The sequence below is a fragment of the Lissotriton helveticus genome, chromosome 3_2, assembly GCF_964261635.1.
Source record: "Lissotriton helveticus chromosome 3_2, aLisHel1.1, whole genome shotgun sequence".
Taxonomy (NCBI): domain Eukaryota; kingdom Metazoa; phylum Chordata; class Amphibia; order Caudata; family Salamandridae; genus Lissotriton; species Lissotriton helveticus.
Genome location: NC_136062.1, coordinates 158,767,976 through 158,794,789, shown reverse-complemented (window position 1 = coordinate 158,794,789; position 26,814 = coordinate 158,767,976). Strand labels below are relative to the sequence as shown.

Here is a 26,814-nt window from a genome sequence, read left to right as displayed (position 1 = left end):
AATACATTTATTAAGCTCTCGGAGATCAATCACTAATCGATATACTGGGGGTGCATTTGGATCAGTACGTTTCATAACAGGAATGATCGGAGAATTGCATACATTGGAGTCAGTTTCTACAACCACTCCTTGAGCCATGAGCTCGTCAATAATTTTGGATAAGGCTGCTACAGCCTCAGGTGGCAATCTGTACTGTCTGATTCGTGGTAACACTACACCTGGCTTGAGAGTCACACGATGGGGTGTGATTTGCATATAACCAACATCAGTTGGACCTTGCGCCCATAGATGCTGCGGGACATTGGACAATCTTGGATCAAAATCTCGTAATACATAGTGACCCTTGAAGTCACGTAGGAACAATCGTATTCCCTCTGGGGAACAGCATATAACTGCACCTAACTCTTTCAGTGTTTTAATGCCTAACAGATTTTCTGGACATGACTTAGTAAGTAACAGATCAGTAGTGCGGGACAATGGACCTACTTCTAGAGTAACTGGCTTTGAAATTTCATTTACGATAGGTTTTCCTGAAAATCCAAGGGAAACATTTCTTGAGCCTGAGAGCGGAGCCCCTGGAACTTCGGCGTGACTGATGGTGGTCCTACTTGCCCCTGTATCAATCAAAAACTTTCTATCTTTCCCTAGTACTTGACTGTGAACATAGGGACCTTCTTGATCTACAGGTATCTCGATGAGAGGCAAGCCTACCTCCCTCTCTAGGCTGTTTCATGAATATGGCTGATACTCTGGATACTCAGACTGTGCATACTGGTACATCTGCTGTGTAACATGCTGTGTTGCAGCGATAGGCTGCGGAGCTGTAACTGTCTGTGGTGCATTCTGTGGCTGAGGAATCTGTGAAACTTGTTCTTGTCTAGGCGGACGTGGTCTTTCTTTAGTCTTACCAGTAGCTATGTTGTGTTTCAGAACTGCACACTCGTTTATAAAATGACCTGGCTGTTTACAATAATTGCAGTTCCCTTTAACGGGAGCTGCAGGATGACTGGCTTGATTTGGTCCCCTCTTCTGACTGTCTTGTGGAATAGATTGTGCAACTAGTACTTTCATTTTCGTGTCTTTCATACGCTTTCTCTCATGTTCTTGCTCTTCTCTGATTCTATTCTGGTGGTATTGGAGCATCTGTAACATCTGGGACGGGGTATTAGCTTGCCAGGTACTTTCGACTTTCAAAACTCGATTTTTAATTGGTGGACTTGAATTCTCGACTAATTTAGTAACAAAAAGGTGAGGGTATGACTCACTACTTGTCTTGAGGCCACTGTTGATGCTAAAACATTTCTCAAATCTAGAATAAAAATCACTAATGTCTTCGTCTTGTTTCTGTTTACAGGCTGAGATTGCATCCCAGTCTTCCTTTTTCGTTGTTAACAATCTGGGTAAAACTTGAATCAATAATTCAGGTAATTCTTTACATTTCGCTCCAAGACCGGTACCTGGTACTCGCACCTTATCTTCAGCTTCTAGAACTGCCCAATCGATCTTTTTCTCTCCCACCTCCCATTCTTTTTCCTTGAGCTTTTCATACACCCCTGCGGGCAGCAGAACCTTTAACATTTTAATTATATCTGGATACGTGTATTCTCCCATACGGAGCATGTCTTTTAATTCTCGATGGAACCCTGCTGGATCTTTATCATGACAGGGGATTAATTTTTTCATCTCTAAGAGTTCCATCTTTGTGATCGGGGTGTAAACAAACACTCGTTGCATTTCACCACCGTCTGTCTTAATTGGATGTACTTCTCGTAACGGATTCTGTCTGTCTATGTAAAAGGGTTTACTTTCTGGGGGTGAGGCATGAACAAAATGCGGGTTCAAAAACATACTATATTTGTGGCGCTGTTCTAGAATGACACTAATTAAATCGGTACCTAAACCTTTCCATCTATACTGGAGTAACTCGTTCAGGACATCGTGTAACGGACCTGGATCAGAATGTTGACCCTCATACAATGTAATGAGGTGCTGAATCATATACATACCCGCCAGTCGCTGCTCGGCTGGGGGCAATTTCAGAAACATTTGTGCCACTATTTCGTCTGGAAAAGTGGTAGAATCAGTAGTCCATCGGACTGCTGATCGGACTAGTTCTTGTTCATGCATGGTACTTAACTCGCTATAACCGATTCGTGATTTCAGAATGTGATCGGTAGCTTGAAATACTTGTTCCAGAGAACCTTGTTCTGGTGCTGGATGATGAAAAATTGACTTGTGTTCTAGGCGCAAATGGCGACCTGGAAATCTAGATTTTCCTACATACGCTATTCTGTCGGGATTCTCGTCCTCTACCTCTTCTGTAGAAGAGTCATTTTCTTTCTCGCTTACTTGTGCTTCTTTACGTTGTTCGTGTACCCTTATTATTTCTTTACGAATCTTCTTGTACATACTCTCTATACTACCGATAGTCTTGTGCTTACCCTCGGCTATATTATCACTCCACCTTGTCAGGACTTTCATTTCGGCTCGATCTTTGGTCGGATAATCTTGTTCCCTTATTAGACAATTAATCAGAAACTTTAATATCATGAGCTGGACTTCAACTTTTCTTTGGCACATGACGTCACTAATACTTTCTGGATCATTCCCTGTACGGATGAAACGATATATTCTGTCTAGATCTTCTTTTATGTCTGGTAGGGTGACTAGATACTCGGTCACCTTTCTTACGCGTAATGAATATAAAACCATATTATCCTCGCCTGGGACTGGATCATAGCCACATTCGTTAAGGGCTTTTCTTATTTCTGCAACAGACTGATATCTGGGCGTACGCTGTGACGCTTGTGCATGTAATTCGGCTAACGTTAAACGCTTGTGTGGCGGCGGGGTTTGAGGAGGACCTCCCCCCGCGGCCCCTAAACTAGAGTCGTCTACTGATTCTCTTCGTCCTGGCAGAGTGGGAAATGGAAATGCAGGCTGGACTTGTATGGCGGGCTGGACCGGGGGGACCGTAACAGGTACTGCAAGGGGTACCCCGGTGTCTGGAGAAACGGGGAGTGCCTGATTTACAGGGACTGGCGGAGCGCGAACAGGATTTGCATATTCTGGGACTGTGTCGTCCAAATAGGACGAAATGAAAATATCAGCTGCGGTCTGTTTGTGACGTAGCTTGGTCGGAACTAATGGTGGCGGAAAGTTACTGGATGCCTCTGGGGTCGCTTTTGGCAAGCCCTCGGCAAGAAGAGGATACATACCCTTAATAAGAGCATGCCTCTGTCTGTCTGACTGTTCGGTTTTAACTCGTTCACCAATCTCGATTAATTCCTTTTCTTGGGCTCGTTCTAAGGATTCTCTACTCAATTCTGACTTTCTGATTTCTTTTTCGGTTCTTTTATGAGATTCTTTGCGCCATAACTCGATGGCATCTTTCTGTGACTGTCTGGCTTTCTTTTTCCATAATGCTTCTTCTACTCGCATGATGCACTCGGCATCCCATGTGCCTGATACAGGCCATCTATACTTTTCCTCTAACTGTTTGGTATACTCGACCCATAAATCTAGATATCATATGGCACTTATGCCATGCTTCTGGTACATAAAATGACCTGGACTGTCCCTAGGCGGGACAGGAACTGCTGCTTCTAGCAGACCTTTTCTAGTTTTTAACTGACGCAGTTTTGAAAAGAGCGGCATGACTGAACTATGATCTGGACACAATACAATACACAATAAACACGAGAATCACTTCGCACTCATACCACGACATTAAAATACATGAAGAACATTCAGAATAACAGTTCGAACAGAATACTACCTGGAATACAGAAAACAGAATACATGAATTTTCTCGAGAACAGAACTGACTAGAACAGGAACTAGATGCACTGCTGAAACAGTACGAAACTTACCGGTCTCATACAGAGACACGTCAGGACCCGCATCCACCGAAGTGGACACTTCGTTTGTGGGACTGTGTACCACCAACCCACGGACCAGAGTCAATTAGATTGACCCTGTCTAGATACTACCCCAGCAACGGTACTCACCGGGCAGCAAGAACGGAAGGCCTCGGACTGGACTGGACTGCTTCGACGCCGGACGGACGAACTTCGGACTTCTGTTACGGGTGGGCCTCCGGATACCTCGGACGTTGGACTCTCGGCTTGGGCTCTGGTCGGGACTCGCCGCGTTCCTCCACCGCCTCGTCTGGATGCTGGACCGCAACCTCCGTCTCCTCCGTGGGCCTGAGGGATACTTGAAGCAGAAATATCTGCACGTGCACGGTATGGTTCCGTCACGGCTGCAGAGGGTCAGGGGGCCGGCGTGGCTTCACCGGCGCGTGGGGAAAGGGCAAGTCCCTATTCGGGCGCCATTATGTGGTAAATAAATAAATAATACCTCTATTTTTGGATGAATAAATGAATAACAGATAGCTCAATAAATAAGAGTCAAGATTCGAGGTAGTAGGAGTTTTGCAGGTTTATTACAGCATAAAGGACAGGAACAGGACAACCTGCATAGGAATAGGATGGCAGGGCCCAGCAGCTGCTGGGGCTGGATCTGGGATGAGCGCGCTAACATTTAATAACAATACACGATCATATATACTAAAACAGTTGCATTACAATACATACGATAGGCGTAGCAGTGGGTGGAGCAATAGGCGTGACGCGTAGCAGTCGCGAAAGATAAGGGTGAAAGTAGGTGTAACAGAGGCGTATACATAGACATGTGATGCAAACGTAACAGAATATGTCATAAATGGGGCGGAAACATGGAGGGGGCTACCTAAGGAGCCGGGACCTCTAACCTGATGGTGCGCGCAAGCTGGCAATGACGTGTTACTAGGAGAAGCTGGGGGCTTCGAACTCTGTGCTAGGAGCAGAGACTGAAGTCTGAAGAGTCAGGGCGACATGTACCTAAGCAGTATCTAGTATCTGATGTTTAGAGAACATGTTGATAGAATCCAAATGTTATCGGGGTAAAGGCGAACAGACTCTAAGACTGGAGCATGCATTATTCTACATGTAGTGCGTGATGAAGAATATTAAATGACCATTAATACAGTATTTCTCTAACGTGGAGACGTGAAGGCTAGACAATGACGGAAACTATTGATGCGATTCAGTAGCTTTAGGAATGCAGAGAAGGAGGACTGGACTGATAGCTAGAATCATAACATACTCTTGGCAGACTCAGAGGCAGAGCCAGGCTGAACCGGGCACTGCGAGGCAGGAAGTAAGTGAAGGGTCGAGGATACAGGTGGGGGCTGTATCGCTCCTCAGCGAGGGCTTCAGGAGACAGGAGCTGAATCTGGTGTCCGGGCCCTTTTGAGGCCTAGAAACGGAGACTTTACAATGGAATAACGTGCACACTGAGAAACGTGGCAACGTAGCTTTACATAGGCCTGATATTCGTAGTATTCACGAGAACTGGGAACTGACATACTAAAGGTGGACACAACTATAATTGCGTCTTTAATCGAACATAGGGAATACATATGCATATTAATCATGCACAGATAACATATGATGGAGGACTCGTAGGGACACAAAACATGGCAAAATTTACTTTTCCACATGCTCACCCAACATGACAGGGGACTGGACCTCACCTCACCTGGACTGTGCTCAGGTATACGAGGCCCCGCACTGTGAAACAGATAGATGTGAACAGGAAAAGATATCAAAACTCAGTCATACTCACAGAGTCTAAGATAATCTAATTGTTTACCCTATTCACTATATCACATCTGTCCCATTAAAAACTCCATGGAGGAGCAACAACCTTGGAGTATGACTGGACACCCATTGTACAAGTAAAGGAAACCTGACTGTCGGTTTAACCATTCTACATACACTGTCAGACAGTACAGGTAATCATAAGAAGCAAAACATATAAACTATTGACTGGTTTTAAAAGGAGGAGTCATACATTTCTTAATAAATGCCCCTACTGATGTCAGTTCAAAAAGAAATCCACTCCTGTACTCACCTCTCCGTCGGTGCCACCAGACTCGCCTGAGACTTGAGGGAGGCACCGAACCGGAGGGTGTGTGGAGTTAAATAACAAAACAGAGAAGGGGACTACTTTGCCTTCGTTTTTTAAAAGTTATTGTCCAGTGTTAAAAACGGTATATTCCAGGTGTTATGGACAATAACTACTCTCTTTCTGCATAGTGCTGGATAAAGATGCGCCCAGAAATCGTAGTAAGATGATACATGCCTCGCGAATCCATCCGCATTGGCTCACAGGCATTAGCTAACAAACAGCAAAAAACGGGAGCTGGTATCACTCCGCGGAACTACAAAATGACGTCAGAGCGGCCATTATTGTAGTATTGGCAGTGCGGGCGCTCCGGGCTAGAGACATACTGTGTGTAACGAACCCTAACAGTGTTAGGGAAATATTGCGAACAATCCTCATCGGATTATTACGTTGATTAGAACCAGTAATTGTTAATTGCTGACTCCAAACCCTCAATCCTGTACTGGGATACAGGAGGAAACCCAGAAGCTGCAGGAGGGATATGGTGATAGTACTGGTTGGGTGTAGGATACAGCAATGTAGGATATGCCCAAAAGGATGTAAGGATATACTCATCCATGAAAACCCTGATCAAAAAGCCTATAAGTGCCATAAGATCTTACAGAAACATTGCACAGATCGAGTCATAGGGACACAGATGACACTATTATCATGTACATATAGTCAAGAAAAGCAAGTGGCTAGAGGCAAAAGCAGTGGTCGTCTGCCTATATGCTAATAATGACTCAGATCTTCCTATATATACTCTAGTGTCACTGAATGAAGATGGGCTCTACAAAGAGTACCGTGGTATCTGGTCATTCAGTCCCTTGGTGTCAGCGGAGAGTTTGAAAACCCATTGTTGCTCTCTCTGGAACAGATATTTCGCAATGTTCCTCACATGTGAGGGTATGAAGGGCTTCTCCAAGACAGTCCATGTAAAATCAGACTCTCCATGTTGTTCGTCCAGGAAATGCCTTGTTAATTGCGTCATAGTTTTTTGCACCGGAAGGAGCTCTTATGCTCAAGCATGCGTACTCGCACCCTCCGTGTGGTCATTCCCACATACTGACGAGAACAGGGGCAGGTCAGAAGATATATGAGGTTATCACTGTTACATTAAGTGAAGTGGCTTTGTATCAGGGTCTGTCAGTGCCTATGTTGATCTCGGTGGAGTGTGTTGTTTGTGCGCAAACAGAACAATTCCCACATGGGTGATGACCAATTGCTGGTGGTAAGTCCCAAAGAGTGCCCAAAGTTCTTTTAGGGAAATTTTTGTTGCGCGTATGAATGAGGCGATCCCTAATGCTGTTGGATCTTTTAAAAGCAAACAACGGTGGTGCAATCTGGTCATTGCCGTGATTGAGAATACGCCAATGCTTCCTAATGATTTTCTGTAGGCTGTTACTTCTAGTATTAAAGGTGCTCACAAGTGTCAGTCTGTCAGTGGGGGTTTTTGGCACTGGCGGTTCGAGGAGCGCTTCACGGTTGTTGTTATATGCTCGTTTGAGAGACCATTTGATAAGTGGTCTAGGGTAGTGTCTCTCCACCAGTTGTGACGACAAGTTATTTGCATGGATCTTAAAATCCTCCATCCTGGAGCAATTCCTCCGGACGCGGAGAAACTGACCATAAGGCAGATTGTCCCTCAAGGATTTTGGGTGGTAACTCTCGTACAACAGTAACGAGTTTCTAGCCATAGGCTTCCTATATAACTCACTCTCTGAGGCTTATGTACTTTAGGGAGGAGGTAGAAGTAAGGCATAACCGGGTAACAGAATTCCCGGTTATGCCTTACTTCTACCTCCTCCCTAAAGTACATAAGCCACAGAGACCGCCTCCAGGGAGGCCTATTATATCTGGCTTGGGTTCAGTTTTGGAGCCCTTATCTACTTTTGTAGACTTCTTTTTGAGGCCTATCGTGCAGAGGATGCCCACCTATCTGCAAGATACCAAAGACGTGCTAAGGGTACTCCCCGAAATTGACTTCGATCCTGAAAGAGACTTATTAGTCTCTTTCGATGTTGAGTCCTTGTACACTTCCATCCCCCAAGATGAAACTCTAGAAGTGGTTACATCCATCTTGGGGGATAACATCGGTGACACTATCACTCCTATGACTTTCATCATGGCCTTGGCCACTCTGGCCATGAAAGAGAACTATTAACGTTTCGAGGACACAATATACCTTCAGACCTCCGGAACGAGCATGGGCAGCGTTTTTGCGCCGAGCCTGGCTAATCTCTACATGCATCATTTTGAGCAACAGCACGCGCTTACTCCTACCAACCCTTTCCAAGCATCGATAATATGGTGGAAACGCTATATCGATGACGTGCTGGTAGTGTGGAGAGGGAGCCTTGAATCTGTTAGTGAATTCCATCTTTGGCTAAACGGTAGGAACCAGTTCCTCAGATTCACTTTTGAGGCCCATAGGGAGAGACTGTCCTTTGTCGATCTCTCTACCTACGTCACATCTGCAGGCTTGCAGAGTGAGTTATATAGGAAGCCTATGGCTAGAAACTCGTTACTGTTGTACGAGAGTTACCACCCAAAATCCTTGAGGGACAATCTGCCTTATGGTCAGTTTCTCCGCGTCCGGAGGAATTGCTCCAGGATGGAGGATTTTAAGATCCATGCAAATAACTTGTCGTCACAACTGGTGGAGAGAAACTACCCTAGACCACTTATCAAACGGTCTCTCAAACGAGCATATAACAACAAAGCGCTCCTCGAACCGCCAGTGCCAAAAACCCCCACTGACAGACTGACACTTGTGAGCACCTTTAATACTAGAAGTAACAGCCTACAAAAAATCATTAGGAAGCATTGGCGTATTCTCAATCACGGCAATGACCAGATTGCACCACCGTTGTTTGCTTTTAAAAGATCCAACAGCATTAGGGATCGCCTCATTCATACGCGCCCCAAAAATGTCCCTAAAAGAACTTTGGGCACTCTTTGGGACTTACCACCAGCAATTGGTCATCACCCATGTGGGAATTGTTCTGTTTGCGCACAAACAACACACTCCACCGAGATCAACATAGGCACTGACAGACCCTGGATACAAAGCCACTTCACTAACTGTAACAGTGATAACCTCATATATCTTCTGACCTGCCCCTGTTCTCGTCAGTATGTGGGAATGACCACACAGAGGGTGCGAGTACGCATGCTTGAGCATAAGAGCTCCTTCCGGTGCAAATAAACTATGACGCAATTAACAAGGCATTTCCTGGACGAACAACATGGAGAGTCTGATTTTACATGGACTGTCTCGGAGAAGCCCTTCATACCCTCACATGTGTGGAACATTGCGAAATATCTGTTCCAGAGAGAGCAACGATGGGTTTTCAAACTCTCCGCTGACACCAAGGGACTGAATGACCAGATACCATGGTACTTTTTGTAGAGCCCATCTTCATTCAGTGACACTAGAGTATATATAGGAAGATCTGAGTCATTATTAGCATATAGGCAGACGACCACTGCTTTTGCCTCTAGCCACTTGCTTTTCTTGACTATATGTACATGATAATAGTGTCATCTGTGTCCCTATGACTCGATCTGTGCAATGTTTCTGTAAGATCTTATGGCACTTATAGGCTTTTTGATCAGGGTTTTCATGGATGAGGATATCCTTACATCCTTTTGGGCATATCCTACATTGCTGTATCCTACACCCAACCAGTACTATCACCATATCCCTCCTGCAGCTTCTGGGTTTCCTCCTGTATCCCAGTACAGGATTGAGGGTTTGGAGTCAGCAATTAACAATTACTGGTTCTAATCAACGTAATTATCCGATGAGGATTGTTCCCAATAGTTCCCTAACACTGTTAGGGTTCGTTACACACAGTATGTCTCTAGCCCGGAGCGCCCGCACCGCCAGAACTACAATAATGGCCGCTCTGACTTCATTTTGTAGTTCCGCGGAGTGATACCGGCTCCCGTTTTTTGCTGTTTGTTAGCTAATGCCTGTGAGCCAATGCGGATGGATTCGCGAGGCATGTATCATCTTGCTACGATTTCATGGCGCATCTTTATCCAGCACTATGCAGAAAGAGAGTAGTTATTGTCCATAACACCCGGAATATACCGTTTTTAACACTGGACAATAACTTTTAAAAAACGAAGGCAAAGTAGTCCCCTTCTCTGTTTTGTTATTTAACTCCACACCCCCTCCGGTTCGGTGCCTCCCCCAAGTCTCAGGCGAGTCTGGTGGCACCGACGGAGAGGTGAGTACAGGAGTGGATTTCCTTTTGAACTGACATCAGATGGGGCATTTATTAAGAAATGTATGACTCCTCCTTTTAAAACCAGTCAATAGTTTATATGTTTTGCTTCTTATGATTACCTGTACTGTCTGACAGTGTATGTAGAATTGTTAAACCGACAGTCAGGTTTCCTTTACTTGTACAATGGGTGTCCAGTCATACTCCAAGGTTGTTGCTCCTCCATGGAGTTTTTAATGAGACAGATGTGATATAGTGAATAGGGTAAATTAGATTATCTTAGACTCTGTGAGTATGACTGAGTTTTGATGTCTTTTCCTGTTCACATCTATCTGTTTCACAGTGCGGGGCCTCGTATACCTGAGCACAGTCCAGGTGAGGTGAGGTCCAGTCCCCTGTCATGTTGGGTGAGCAAGCAAAATTTAAAATAATTTTTTTGAATTAATTATTCAAGATGAAAGAGAAGTAGAGAGCATGTGTGTATGACTTAATAATAAGAATGTAATATATGTGTCTTCCTAGATCACTTTGAACGTCCACTGACTAGGAGGATGAGTAATTGAACTGTAGGTACAGGTTGTATCGTTCCTACTTTGAAATCTTGTTGTGTTTTCACTATTGTTTTCACACACATTCTAACAGTAGCAACTATTTGAGAGCAGTGGCCCTGATGAATGCCGAGGGACTTTGTGCCCGGTAGGCAGAAACATGTTGGCCCGTTTTGCGATAGTCATTGTTCCATACTGTCGTTTGCGCTGCTCCTTTTTTAGTTAGGGGATGGCCTAGTTTCTATTAAAGTTGTTGTTTAGACATATCACCCTATTTTAGACTCACCACTTTCCTGTTTTTTGCACTGTACTTTTATCACTTTTATGAGCCATCACTATCAGACCAACAATTGGTAGTTCCAATTATGACTGTAGACCATATCCAGTACTCACTTTGACTGTGTGGCATGAGGTCTAGATGATCTAAGGACCCGCCTGGTCACAGTGTGAACGACCAAATGATAGGACTGATCACTTGGTTTTCTGATGGTTATATACAGACAACATGTGCACTGGATCTAGTCTGACCAGTTCTTGATTAAGCCTTTGTCATTATCACTTTTAGGTTATTTACACATTTGTTTCTCCTTCTCTTTGTTATATTGTTATATGGTGACTGCAGCACCAACTGTCATAAAGACAGATTTGACAGTTCAGCCAGATAGTTGCCTGGCTCATAGACCTCCTAGGTTCTTGCTTGTTATTTATGTGTTGTTACTGGGGAAGTGAACCAGTAGTAGGTCTCAAAAAATCCTTTCCCTTTGATCCTATTTTCTCATTTTTTTTTTATAGGAAAGTTAAACAGGCCAATTGGGTGAAACCAATTTTAGCATTACTATTTTTTTTAGGAGCAAAATACACTTAATAGTGGTGTCACATTGGACGGAGTCCTAATACCAGAAACAATAGGAACCAAAAGGGTGAAAAAGTCTTGGTGATCCGGAAAAATGGCTAGATCCTTAAAGTTCCTCCAATTCTTTCCTCTTCACTCTTCTTCTTTCACAGTTCAGTACCCAGAATGTAAGTTAGTCTTTGAAGAACAAAATGGTTTTGGTAGAGAAAAGAAGTGCCGAGTGGACAAATATGTAGGGGATTTGGAATATTACAAGTTGTCTTCCGTGGTGGAAATTTCAGTTGATAGGTTACAAATGGTTTTTACTCAATTTAGTTGCAGAATAGGGGTTTTCGGGCACTGAACTATATTGGGCCAAACTAAAAAAACACAAGGGAGGTTGCATTGACTAAAAATAAGTTGAAACCAATAGGCACAGACATTGAACAACTGGAATCAACTATATTTTGCACCATAGTAGTTTAGTAGATGTGCAAAAAACACTTAAAGGCAAATGAATCCAGTAACAATTATTTGTAACTCTATTACTGAAATTTTCACAAAGGATAATGAGAAAAGGGACCCTAAAAGTAAATCTGTACTTGTTGGAAACAATGTGTTGGAATTACAAAGGCTTTTCATGGCTTAAACAAAATCAAAACTGTCTAAAACCTTGAAACAATCCTTAATATATCAGGGCCAGTGTGTGGTCTCTGTCTCTTTCCTCCTGGAGCAGGTCAATCAAGATAGGTGACCCTTCTGTCAAGTGATGGTGACTCTACCTGCCATTAATTGGTTATTCATTTAATTATGCATTTGTTAAGAGAGAATACTGTATACAATGATAACAATAGAATAACATTCTCTCTATACCTCATTTATATCTATACATCCCAACGTTCCTGATTTAGTCATGGAACTGGCTATTGCTTTAGCTAGAAGTAATCTTGTTTTAGCTTTCTCCTACCTAACACTTCAACCAACTCAATAGATGATTATTAAGCCCCCCATTATTTCTCTAAATCTGTATTTTAGATTTTCCAAATTATTGTCATATATATTTATACCTCACAGAACAATAACCTAGTACTGTAGAAAGAAAATCTCAGAACCCTACGACTCATTTTTTACCGCAATATGTTAAAGAGTTCCTGTAGGAAAGTCATAATTTTTGCCCTGATAATCTCTACTTTTCTGACTGATGCTAGTGGTTACTGACTCTGAAAGTGCCCTGGGCTCTGCTAATCCCACACAGGATCAGTGTTCTGTCCTCTAAAGTTTTTGGGAAATTGGTATAATTCTAATTGGCAAAGATAACCTACCTGTAAATCCCTATTATTTGGTTAAAGATAAATATGGCAAATAACAGAGGTGCCCCTTGTGATCTGATCTCAAGTCCCATGGCTTTCAAATTTAGGTTCACATTCCAAACCAATCAATCAATCATGGCATTTGTATAGCACACTACTCACCCGGAAGGGTCTCAAGGCGCTGGGGGAGGGGGGGCCATCACTGCTCGAAGAGCCAGGTCTTGAGTTGCTTCCTGAAGGAGAGATGGTCCTGGGTTAGCCGGAGGTGGATGGGGAGGGAGTTCCATGTCTTGGCTGCCAGGTAGGAGAAGGATCTTCCACCGGCGGTGGCTCGGCGGATGCGTGGAACGGCGGCGAGGGCATGGTTGGTCGACCGTAGCTGGCGGGTGGGCGTGTACAAGGTCAGGCGGTCGTTGAGGTACTTGGGGCCCAGGTCGTACAGGGCCTTGTGTGCATGGGTGAGGAGTCTGAACGTGATCCTCTTGCTGACGGGGAGCCAGTGCAGGTCTCTCAAGTGGCCAGAGATGTGGCTGTGTCGGGGGATGTCCAGGATGAGTCGGGCGGAGACGTTCTGGAGCGTTGGAGTCTTTTTTGCAGTTTGGCTGTGGTGCCGGCGTAGAGGGTGTTCCTGTAGTCCAGCCGGCTGGTGACGAGTGCCTGGGTGACCGTCTTCCTGGTTTCAGTGGGGATCCATCGGAAGATCTTTCGGAGCATTCGCAGAGTGTTGAAGCATGATGACGATACGGTGTTAACTTGTCTGGTCATCGAGAGGGAGGAGTCCAGGATGAAGCCCAGGTTACGTGCGTGGTCCGTTGGCTTGGGAGTGGAGCCCAGTGCAGGGGGCCACCAGGAGTCGTCCCAGGCGGAGGGAGATGGTCCCAGGATGAGGACTTCCGTCTTATCTGAGTTCAGTTTCAGGCGGCTGTTCTTCGTCCACTCGGCGACGTCTTTCATCCCTTCGTGTAGGCTGGTTCTGGCGGAGGCTGGGTTGTTGGTGAGGGAGAGGATGAGCTGGGTGTCGTCAGAGTAGGAGATGATGTTGAGGTTGTGTTGGCGTGCAATGGCTGCGAGGGGGCTCATGTATACGTTGAAGAGGGTGGGGCTGAGGGAGGATCCTTGTGGTATGCCGCAGATGACTTCGGTGGCCTCGGATCTGAACGGGGGAGGCGGACTGTCTGGGTTCTTCCGGCGAGGAACGAGATGATCCACTCCAGAGCCTTCTCTTGGATACCGGTGTTGCTGAGGCGCTGCACTAGGGTGCGGTGGCAGACGGTGTCGAATGCCACGGAGTGGTCCAGGAGGATGAGGGCCGCTGTTTCTCCGCTGTCGAGCAGGGATCTGATGTCGTCAGTGGCTGCGATGAGGGCGGTCTCGGTGTTGTGGTTGGCTCGGAGGCCGGACTGCGAGTGGTCGAGGGATCCGTTCGTCTCGAGGAAGGCGGCAAGCTGTCTGTTGACGGTCTTCTCGATGACTTTGGCAGGAAAGGGGAGGAGCGAGATGGGGTGGAAGTTCTTGAGGTCGGTGGGGTCCGCTGTCGGTTTCTTCAGGAGGGCGCTGAGCTAGGCGTGCTTTCAGCTTTCCGGGAAGGTGGCGGTTTTGAAGGAGGCGTTGATGATGTCTCTGAGTTGGGGTGCGACGATGGAGTCGGCCTTGTTGAAGACGTGGTGGGGGCAGGGGTCGGTTGGCGATCCGGAGTGGATGCTGTTCATCGTGCGGGTGGTGTCTTCGGTGCTGACCGGGGTCCAGGCGCTGAGGGTGGTCGTGGGGGGCGATGGTATGGTGGTGGGGTACGTGGTTGGAGCGCTGAAGCTGTTGTGTATTTCGGCGATCTTGCGGTGGAAGAATGAGGCGAGTTAGTCGCAGAGGTCTTGCGAGGGAGTGATGTCGTTGTTTCCGGCGCTGGGGTTGGAGAGCTCTTTGGCTATGCTGAAGAGTTCCTTGCTGTTGTGGGCGTTGTTGTCGAGTCGTTCTTTGAATGCTGTCTTTTTGGTGGTGTGGATCAGTTGGTGGTGTTTGCGGGTGACGTGCTTGAGAACGGTCCAGTTGTCTGTGGTCTGGTCGTTACGCCAGGCTTTCTCGAGGGTGCGGCAGTTCTTCTTGGAGTTCTTGAGTTCGTCGGTGAACCAGGGGGCTTTCTTGCCGCCGTGTCTGCTGGGGGGGTCTTCAGTGGTGCGAGATTGTTTGCGTAGTTGGTGATCCATTGCGTGAGGTTGATGGCTGCTTTGCTGGGATCCGTGGTACTGGCGGGCGGGTTCTGGCTGAGGGAGGTGGTGAGCTGGTCGGCGGTGATCTTGTTCCAGTTCCTGCGAGGGATTTGTTGTGGGCGGTGGTGGGTCGCGGTTCTTTTGAAGCTGAAGTGGACGCAGCTGGGGTCAGTCCAGTGAAGTTCGGTGGAGTGGCTGAAGGAGATGTGCTTGCTGGAAGAGAAGACTGGGTCGAGCGTGTGTCCGGTGTAGTGGGTGGGGGTGTTCACCAGTTGTTTGAGGCCGAGGTTTGCGAGGTTGTCCAGCAGGGTGGTGGTGTTGCTGTCCTTGTTGTTCTCCAGTTGGAAGTTGAGGTCCCCTAGGAGGATGTAGTCAGCAGAATAGAGGGCGTGTGGGCTGATGAAGTCTGCGATGTCTTCGCTGAATCGTGCGTGGTCCCGGGGGTCTGTAGATGAGGGTGCCTCTGAGTGTGGTCTTGGGGTCGGTGTGTATCTGGAAGTGGAGATGTTCGGCGGCGGTGAAGGTGTCGTCGGAGCTGGTCGTGATGCGGATGGTTTTCTTGTGTACGATGGCGATGCCTCCTACAGTCTGGTTGACGCGGTCCTTCCGGGTGATCTTGTATCCCTCCGGGATGGCGATGGCGATGTCAGGAGCAGAGGAGGCGTTCATCCAGGTTTCCGTGAGGAAGGCGACGTCTGGTGATGTTGTGTCGAGCAGGTTCCAGAGTTCGACGGCGTGTCTGTGGACGGAGCGGGTGTTGAGCAGGATGCATTTGAGGTGGTTGCAGGCTTTGCAGGTGAAGGGTCCGTGGGTGCGTTTCGGGGTAGCACGGTAGCATGCTGGTGATCGGCCGGTGTTGAGTGCGTTGAGGGTGGCGGCATTGTAGGTCCGTCGTGAGGTCTGCCGATGGTCGGGGCCAGGGATCCAGGCGCTGGGCGCGGGCCAGGCGCGGACGGGCACCATTGGCGCACCCGCTGCGCGTACGCGCGGACTCTGCCATGAATGGAGAGTGGGGGGGCGTAGCGAGGGAGGAGCAGCTGGGAGGCGGGAGCAGGGTGGGGAGTGGGGAGGGGAGCGGAACGGTGATGCTGGAGGGAGCAAGGGTGGGGCCACGGGGGAGCAGCGGCAGGGAGCGGGGAGAGGGGTGGAGGGGCACAACAGTTGGCGAGAACACAACAAAATACAAATTACTGGCAAAACGAGATCAGGGGCACAACAGGGGCAGATACAATACGGTCAAAACAGACAAATTACTGGCACAACATGCAAAAACGGGCAAAACGGGATCAGGGGCACAACAGGGCAGATACAATACGGTTTAAGGCGAGATCAGGGGCACAGCAAAGGCACAACGGGCAGCGGCGGCGGAAGCGGAGACCGGGCACACCAAGGATGGGTCACGCGGCGGGTGGAGCGACCGGCTCTGACCAGGTCAGGTCAGGTCACAGCTCCCCGCCTCACGGACACAACCCTATGTTTCCAGTGGGAGGGAGGAGCAGCTGGGAAGCGGGAGCGGGGTGGCGAGTGTGGAGGGGAGCGGAACGGTGATGCTGGAGGGAGAGGGGGTGGGGCCGTGGGGAGCAGCGGCAGGGAGCGGGGATCGGGGTGGAGGGGCACAACAGTTGGCGAGAACACAACAAAATACAAATTACTTGCACAACATACAATGCGGGCAAAACGAGATCAGGGGCACAACAGGGGCAGATACAATACGGTCAAAACATACAAATTACTGGCACAACATGCGAAAACGGGCAAAACGAGATCAGGGGCACAACAGGGCAGATACAATAAGGGTTAAGGTGAGATCAGGGGCACAGCAGAGGCACAACGGGCAGCGGCGGCGGAAGCGGAGACCGGGCACACCAAGGATGCGTGGAGCGACCGGCTCTGACCAGGTCAGGTCAGGTCAGGTCCTCAATCTGTAGTTAACAGTCTCGGTTTCAGACTAGATTCATCTTTCAAATTAGATGTTCTGGTTTCCTCAGTAATATTCTCTTGTTTCTACATCCTTAAATCTCTGAAACCTATTTTTCGATTAATGAGTTGGGATGCCAGAAGGACAGTGATTGCAGCCACTATAGGCTGTGGCTAGATGATTGTAGTGCTTTGTATTTAGGTATAGCAAACAGCAAATATAAAGACTACAAAAAGTTCAAAATCAAGCAGCACAGTTTGAACGATTTTCTTATGCCTACCAATACCTTGCTAGGCTTCACTGGCTTCAAGTTAGCAAAATAAATGCCTTCAAAGTACTGTGCATCATTCAGACATGTACACATGGATCTGCCCCTGATGTTTGAAAAAGCGCATTACACTTCATAGTACTCTCAATGACTGTGCTCTTCTAACTCATATACTTCACTCATTCCTAGTTTTAAAAGAACTAGACTAGAAGGGGAAAAAATCGTTCTGTGTTTGCTGCACAGGAATGGAACCAGCTACCACTGTCTCTTAGATTAATTCCTTCACTCCCATTGTTTACGAAAAGGCTAAAACTGTTCTCTTTACTACATAATGCTGTCGTTTGCATCTTGAAGGGTCGTTTACCGTTGCCTAACAGCCCTCACAAAACCATAGCAAATCTGCGCTCCAGTTTTATATGAACTCTTACAGTGCTTGAAATGGAAATGTAGTACACTCACTCCTTGTTTACTGCTGAGAAGTGCTTGTACTCTTCCATTAAAGGCACTGAGCAGTGCTGCGAAGTGCCGGTGCCATCCCTTCCAAAACAAAGAAGAACAGGCACTGAGTACCTGACAGTACCTGCCCGTTTAAAGCGCTTGCTCATAGCTATAACAAATATGCTATTCCATGAGCAGCAGAATGAAATTCGCTTGGAAATTGTGTTAGTCGTGGCGCTCGTTGGCGGCGCATGGTGCAATACTGCCTCTTTGTGGACATATACTGCACAATACTTGGAAAAGTTTCCACTTTAAAAAAAAGAAAATGTCTCTGCCCAAACCCAGGATGAGTTAACCGTTGAAGGAAAACAGATAATATTCCTAATTTTTTCCCAAAATGTTCTAGGAAGAATACACTTGAACAACAAATATATGAATAAATCCAATTCTTGTTCTCAATGCAAACATATCGAAGAACCTAGCAATGTAATTAATAGCCTAAAACAAGTCCAAAAGCAGTTATGATTATAGGGGCTTATTTATAAGCCACTGGCGCCGCCAGTGCGTCACTTTTTTTTTGTTTTGTTTAAGAAATTTGTATTAGCATTTTAGAGTAAGGCATTACATATGTCAGAAACAAATGGAAGATGAAAATATTAAAAAGGATTACAATACATATGCATTGATAAAAAAAAAAAGAAAAAGAAAAAGGAGAGGAGATGCAGAAAGATGAAAAAGGAAAGAGAGAGATGTAAAATAGAAAAGAAGGAGAGAAGAGAGAAAGAAAGGAAAGAAAAGGTCAAAGGAGGAAAGGGAAAAGAGAGAGAGGGGAAGATAAAGAAATAAGTGGTAATGCTAGAAAGTCCTTCAAGGAGGAGAGTTGGAAGAAAGATATGAGGTAAAAGGGAGCCAAAGGAGATCAGATTTAATTTTAAGGGAAACAGAAGAGGATGAAGCGACAGCAATCCTGTGTTCATCGCAAATAAAATTCCACCAAGTATGAACCGAAATTTTAGAGTTATCTTTCCAACATAATAAAATGACTTTAAATGCAAGAGCAATGAACAAGTCCAATAATCTAGCAGAAGAAGAGATAATATCAACATCAGATGACAACGATCCCAAGAAAATAGTCAGTAAAGATAACTGAATAGAGCAGGAAAATATTCGCATGCATAACTTCCAAACTTCTTTCCAAAATGATAAAACTGGGAGACATTCGTATAATAGGTGCTTAAGGGACCCAGTTTCTCTAGAACATGACCAACAGAGGGAAGAAGATGTTGGGGAAAACTTATGAATACTGATAGGGGTGAGAAGGAGTCTATGATAAATGAAAAATAATGATTGGGTAATGCGAGCAGCAGGAGATACTTTAAACAACTTGGACCATATACGATCCCACAAAAGTACAGAGAAAGAAATATCAAGGTCAGTTTCCCATGCAATCTCAATAGGTTTTTTAGGGCGATCGGTACTAGTGGACATTAACATTGTATAAACGAGGGCAGCTTTGGGTTGTTGAGTGGAAAATAAGGGAGAAGTAGGAGAAAGAGATGGTAAAACAGCAGGCATAGAGAAGGAAGCTAAGTGTGATTGAATAGCAGACGTAATAATGATATATTCATTAACAGAAGATGCATGCAAGTTATACAAATTTTGCAATTCTGGAAATGAAATAATAGAGGTATTATCAAAAAATTGATGAACAAATAAAACATTCTTTTCTTTCCAATGCTTAAAATAAAATGATTTGCCCTTATACCGTAGAAATTTGTTATACCAAACAACAGACAATAAAAAACATTGTATAGGAGAAAGGTGAGAGGAAAAGACATTATATAACACTGTCTGGGAGTATTTTAAAACAGGAAATTTGGTTATAAAAGAACAATTTGACATAAAAACAATATGTTGAAAGGAAAAACCTTGGAGAAGAGGGCGTTCAAGGAGAACCCAAGAGGGTGTAGGAGTGTCAGCAAAGTCATATGCCAAAGAAAAAGATTGCTTAATCACAAAAGCGGAGTGATAAGTTTTAAAGTTGGGAAAGCGAACACCCGCTTCAGATTTCGGGAGAATCAACTTATTCAATGCTATTTGAGGATGTTTGTCATTCCATAAAAATTTAGTACAAATAGTGTTTATACGGGAGAAATAGGAAAAGGGAATTTTGAAGGGTAGCATAGAGACGACATATAGAACATGTGGGGCAACCATCATTTTAATAGTATCCAATCTACCCCACCATGAAAGAAAAAGTGGGGACCAAAGTTGAAGAAGGGATTTAAGTTTCAGCATAAGAGAACCAAAAGTTAATTTAAGGGTATCTCTCAGGGAGGGAGCGAACCAAATACCAAGGTACTTGATTTTAGAGGGACACCAAGCAAAATCAGTATGAGAAAACATGAATTGGTAACAGAGCGAGTTAAGTGGGAGGACCTCCGTTTTGGACAAGTTCAACTTATATCCCGATATAGAGGAATACAACTGGACTTCATCCAAAAAAGGTTGAAGGGAAGATTCAGGATTAGACATGTACACCAGCACATCATCCGCATAAGCTGATAATTTAATTTCAGTGGACTGCAATTTAAAACCAGTGATGTTGGGATTAGAGCGAATTCTTTCTAAAAAGGGTTCGAGACAAAGGATAAATAAAAGGGGGAAAGGGGACAACCTTGACGAGTGCCTCTAGATAATGAGAAGGGTTTAGAAAACTGGTTGTTAACAAAAATACTGGCACGAGGAGATGAATAAAGGAGTTTGACCAATTGAATAAAAGAGGGACCAAAACCAAACCAGTGCAGGGTATGAAATAAGAACTGCCAATTATTACGATCGAAAGCTTTTTCAGCATCTAGGGAGAGTGCTGCTAAAGGAACTTTAAGATGCTTGCCGTGGGTAATGACATTGGAAAACATACGGGCATTATCCGCGGCAAGTCTACCCTTCACAAAACCCACCTGGTTCGTGTTAATTAAACGGGGAATAAGGGAATCCAGGCGTGAAGCAAGAATTTTAGCAAACATTTTGCAATCGTAATTAATTAGGGATATAGGGCGGTAATTTTTACACTGGGTATGATCTTTATCAGGTTTGGGTATTATGATAATTAGGGCATCCAAAAAGGATCCAGAAGCCTTTGAATCTGAAATAAATGAATTAAAGAGTTGAAGGAGTTTAGGCGCAAAAAATGAATGGAACATGGAGTAAAATTCTACAGGTAGGCCGACCGGGCCAGGAGCCTTAGAACGTTTGAGTGCATTAATGGCTTGAGTCACCTCTGATAGTGTAATTGATGGCAAAATCATCCGGTAGGGATGGGGGGGGGTGGAAGATCTTCAAAATAGGAGGAGAAATTGACGTCAGTGGGGAGGGTGTCATCAGTGTATAAGGAGTGATAATAGGAATGGAAAACCTCCGCGATATCTGCATCAGCGAACACCAATTTATTGAGAGAATCATTAAAAATTGGGCCTACGTTTTTACGTTCAGACTTAATCTTCAAATAGTTGGCCAACATTTTTCCCGCCTTATTTTGGCCACCATAAAATTTGGATTTAATTTTAAGAAGAGTGTTACATGCCTCATTAGTAATAATCTTATTAAGTTCTGCTTTGGCCAAAATTAAATCTTGAATGGAGGTGGAGGACTTAGAGGAGAAATACACATGTTCTAGGTTCTTAATTTTCCGAAGTTGGTCTGTATAACGAAGCCTGTTAAGTTTCTTTTTCTTAGCAACATAGGATATGGTGAAAGCGCGGAAAGCAGCCTTAAAAGCGTCCCAATTATTTGGAATGGATGTATCAGAAGGATTATTAAATGTAAAGAATTCAGTGAAAAATTCCGTACTTTCTTTCAAAAAAACAGAATCAGATAAAAGAAATGTATTGAATTTCCACTGGCTAAATTGAGAGGAAATCTGGGAAAGGTCAAGGGAGGTATACACAGGAGCATGATCAGAGAGGAATGTGGAACCAATTGTAGAATGTTGAATGGAGGGGAGTAAAGATTTACTAACCATAATGTAATCAATCCTAGAACGGGTGTGATGAACATTAGAAAAAAAGGTATATTCCAACACATCGGGGTTACATAATTTCCACGAGTCATATAAAGGACGTGAGGCAATGGCATATTGGAAGCTCCTATGAGATTTGTCAGGTTGAAATTTACTAGAGGACAATCTACCAGAGAAAGGATCCAACCAGTGGTTAAAATCACCAGCGACAATAAAATCAGGGCAATCAATGGAAGAGATTAGGGTTTTAACAGCGTTCCAAAACTTAGGGTCAGGGCGTACTGGACCATAAATATTTAACAGAACCAATGTCTTATTATGGATAAGAACCTTAGCCATTGCCCAACGTCCTTCATCCTCATGTTGAGAGGAGATAATTTGTACATTCAAAGCTTTGTGAAACAAAATAGCAACCCCTCCTTTTTTAAGAACAGCAGGAGAAAATACAACCTGACCCACCCATTGTCTCTTTAACTTAAGTGATTCAACATCAGAACAATGCGTTTCTTGAAGAAAAACGACTTGAGAACCAAGTTTGGATAAATGTGACAATACCTTTTGACGCTTGACAGGGTGACCAAGACCTCGTACATTCCAAGAGACAAAATTACACACCATTACGGAAAGGGATGATGGATGACACGAGGAGAGAACGCACTGCAATCAGGGCACTACTACTAAAAAGATAGTTCTCACAAAACTCATACAAAAGTAGAAAACAAATAAGACGAAGATAATGGAATACAACATGAGAGAGAACAATCTTGAGAAAGATTGCAAAGGGAAAGAAGAATGTAAAGCAAAGGAGAAAAGGAAGATAAACCCAATGAGAAGAAAGGAGAAGAAGACAGACAGAGAAGAAAGGAGATAAGAAGAAAAGGAGAGAACAAAGAAAAGGAAGAAAAAAGTAAACAGATCAAGGCAAATAAGCCTGATCAGTGTAGCAACGAACCACACATACATCAGGGGCAAGGATAAACCAGGCAGGGGACAGAACCCCATGAGCTACAGAGAAAGGACATAAAAGACAAGAACAGGAAGATATAGAAAGTTGTAAGAGCAAAAAATAGGTGAAAAGACAGAAAAGACGAAAGAGAGGAATCAAAGGTAGGCAAAGGAGAAATGCGGAGACCCATAGAGAGAAGGAGAAAAGTTACATGGCAGAGTAATACAAGAAATAACAGTAAGTAAGATTAGGCAACAGTGTCCATCGATGAAGGAGAGATACTCTGTAGATAGTTGTGAAGTAGTTGAGGGTCATCAAAGGAGCGGGTGCGACCATTATGGGTGATCTTGCAAAAGCATGGATGAAGGATGCCATATTGAATGTTGAGTTGTCGCATAAGAGGTCGGAGATTCAGGAATTCTTTCCGTCGGGCATTAGTCGCAGATGAGAGATCTTGCGAGATGAAGATGTTATGGCCGGACCACTGGAGATGTCGTTTAATCCTGGCAGCTTTTAAAACAGTTATTAACTCCGTAAATTCTAGAAAGAGCATGATAACACCCCGAGGTTTGCTAGAGTTAGAGTTAATATGGCCAAGACGGTGGGCCCTTTGAATGTTAAGGGGGTGTGACGAAGGTTGGAGATCCAAAGGTTCCTGTAGAAATTTTTGTAGAAAAGTCACCATATCAGACCCTTCCACATTTTCTGGAATGCCGTAAACGCGTAGGTTGTTTCTGCGATTATGATTTTCCAAATCCTCCGTGTGTAACTTGAGTTTGTGGATTTCCTTTTCTAAAAGAGGGATTTTATTCGAGGCATCCTGAATGTCACTAACCCTTTGCTCCAAATTCAAAACTTTGCCCACCATAAGGACCCATCTATCTTCAATCTGTTTGAGCCGCTGATTCATAGCAACCATAAATGGTTGGAGGCCTCGAACCTCTTCAAGGATGGAGTCAAGAACCGGATTTGATGAAGACTTAATAGGAGAGGGCGGATCATTCTTGAGTCGCTTAGGTTTAGTACCAGTTTGAGATAGTTTGGAATCATTCGCCATGTTACGTATGTGAACAGGGAACAACAGGTAAAGAAGTACACTGACCCGGAGGTATCAATGAGGAATAATATCAGCCACTCGCAAAAAGATGAGTGCAAAAAGTCAAAAATGCAGGAAACATGCGATGATGGCGCTGAATTGAAGAGAAATACGACAACAAGATGATGCGTTAGAGCTGGAAAAGCAGAAAAACCATCTTCACAGGAAACATTGATAATAGTTAGCACATGAAGGGCATGAAGTAGTGGGGCCCAGATTGATAATACGCTAAGTCATATGAGGCAAAGTGAACCCAAATTCGGCATTCTCAAAATGGCGGCACCTCTTCCTGTCATAGCAGAGCGAATCATATATGCATGTTGGGAGAAGGGCAGCAGAAATAGCAGAACTCCAGCAGGATGACGCACTATAATAGCGGAAATTGAACGTGTGGTAAGGTATGTACCTAACACACTGCGTGGGAGTCAGAGCGGTGAGGGAAAATAGCGACGCGGGCTCAGTGGACAAAATGGCGGCCGCTCGCAATACAGCGAATGGAGAGAATTAGCGCTCAATAAAGCAGACTCCACAAGCAACAAAAGTCATTTCCAATGCCAGCATCCGAAGAAATTAAGAATCAGGGCCAGTACTGCAGCTAATAACTCCCTGCGGCATATATAGCACATGAGACAGAGAAAGTCATTTCGAAGTCAGCATGTTTAAGGTGACGGCGCCTCTCTCTGTCACAGCATCACAAATTAGGCATGAGAAACGGCGGAAAGGTAGAAGAATGACAGCACACCTTCAGAAAAGCTCCATTAGGGTAGAAAAAACTGACTGTGTGGTAAGGAAGTTACCAAACACGCTGCCTTGCAATCAGAGCGGGCGAGGAATCACTGACGCAGTCACGGCGGCCAAAATGGCGGCAGTCTGCGTCGCGATGAAGAGAAAAAATTACCGCTCTCAAATAGGGCTCAACGAGCAACAAAAGCCGAGTCCGGTGGCAGCATCTGGGTCACGGAGCATTCCGCCGTCTCTGGATATGTCTCACTCGTCCAGGAAGCTTGAAGAAGCGCTCTCACGGCATCCGCAGAGAATGTCCGACGCGGAGCTCACGGAGAAGCCGTCCACACCTGTCGGCGCGCATGCGTCACTTTTAAAATGGGAAAAAGAGAAGTGCCAGCGGCGCAGAGGGCTTGTAAATAAGCATCTATGTATATAAATGATTAACATAAGGTAACAAAAAGTCGCCCAAAAGTATAACAACAAAAAACTCCTGCCCTTTTTTGCGAAATTCCATGTACCAAAAGGCAGTGTATGAGTTTAAGCCCCATGTTGGCTTAGGAGGGGTTAAGAGGGTAGGTCTAAGGATGCTGCTGAGACAGCATTAAAACATGTAAAGGAGTAGAAACAGTCTCTGTTCAGTAGTAACAATTGGAGTAAATAGTTCTGTCTGATGTCTAGGAGAGTGACTGCCTTCTTAATCATCGCCAAAGGAGCTATTGCTAGTTTTTCTGAATGTTCCAGAAGAGAGAGGAAGTGAAAGATTTGCATTCTCTCATTTAGAGGTGTAGATCTGTGACTGGGTGGTGAATGTTTGATTTATTCAGCATTCCGCCCATCAACTGTTCTTTTTGCATTTGTCGCCCTAAGTGGGAAGGGTATGCCCAGACGTGGGTCCCGTGGTCCTGACACCACCAGATTCAAGCGAGCCTGGCTGATGAGGGTCGATGAGGGCTGACACCCCAAATCCGGTCCCAGAATGTTTCTATGAGGACTGGCCTGGCATTTCACACTGGACTGTTCCCATGGGGTTCAAGATCCAGAGTGATTTGCACATGGCTGGGTCTAAACCTGAATGCCGTGACATGCAACAAAAGAATAAATTGAACCAAGATCTGTGACGGGGGGTGAATGTTTGATTTCTTCAGCATTCTGTCCACCTGCTGTTCTTGTTGCACTTATTTAGAGGTGAGCAGTAAATCCGGAATATTACCGTACACAATGTGGCAAATATATGAGGATGTACAGCATCCGTTGTGGTGCCTCTGATTCATTACAGACATGGATGAGAAAAACATTTTGTAACCTCATTTACTATGCATTTTATGCATTTATATGTGGAACAATTACCACCAGCGTTTTGCTGGTGGTAACAGTCAATGTTGTTCTGTGGTGTCATGAAGTATTACCACATTTGAGTTGATGTGGTATATGCTGCGGTGAGCCTGTTAAAGTTGCCGGGGTAAATAAAATACTACGCTTTCCTCTTTCAGACACACTTCAGCAAGCTAATTCCTGTGCCTTCTCTGATTTGCTGCCTGGTTCTGATGGGACGCTTCATCCAAATATTTGTTAAATATGTGAAGGGATATCACAGTGCCACAGTTGACGTAAGTAGATTTTAAGTCGTTATGCAGTGAGCCATGCTGCATATGCATGTGTTCCTGAAGTTTAAACTCATTGATGGAAAGATAATGACATATAAAATAGGACCTTGAGAGACCCTGGTGAGACGCCACAGTTCTAAAGCCAGGGGAATATAATTTTTACATAGGTTATCTGTATGTACTTATTTTTAATTAATTGAACAGTCTTTTAGACCGCAACTGAATTTAAATCTTTACTCTTACACTCTGATTTAAAATCTTTGTACTTTAAATGATTCAACTCCATGATTTTTGTATCTATCAAACATTTTAAATACAGACTGAAGGCTGGTTTCTAGTTGGTGCTCTTTTACTGCATGACAGTTTGAGCTATTTTATCGATTAGATATATAGATATTTGTCCACGCTAAAAACTGGTCTCACTTCGTAGGAAGAAGAACCTTTCTTATTGGAACATCAGTACAACTATGTCAAGAATCTATTCAAAGTTCAATCTGACACGTAAGTACCTCACATGAAAAAATTATCAGGAGCACTTTTAATGTAATTTTTACATACTCAGCATTTTTTTGCCATATTATGATGCAGAATATGTGTGTGTGTATGTATATGTACATATATATATATATATCCTTCTGGCGGTGGCCAGTAGGTAGTTATAGTTAGAACCTAGT

At 44.6% G+C, this 26,814-nt stretch overlaps 1 protein-coding gene across 3 annotated transcripts in view; it reads left to right on the top strand.

Moving 5' to 3' along the window:
- LOC144826527 (stimulated by retinoic acid gene 6 protein-like) overlaps positions 1–26,814 on the top strand; it is a 564,429-nt gene that overhangs the window by 251,293 nt on the left and 286,322 nt on the right. For all 3 annotated transcript variants that reach the window (XM_078684953.1, XM_078684952.1, XM_078684954.1), the window contains 2 exons: positions 26,027–26,143; positions 26,571–26,641. In XM_078684953.1, the coding sequence (XP_078541079.1) occupies positions 26,027–26,143; positions 26,571–26,641 (188 nt within the window). The remainder of the gene's footprint in view (positions 1–26,026; positions 26,144–26,570; positions 26,642–26,814) is intronic.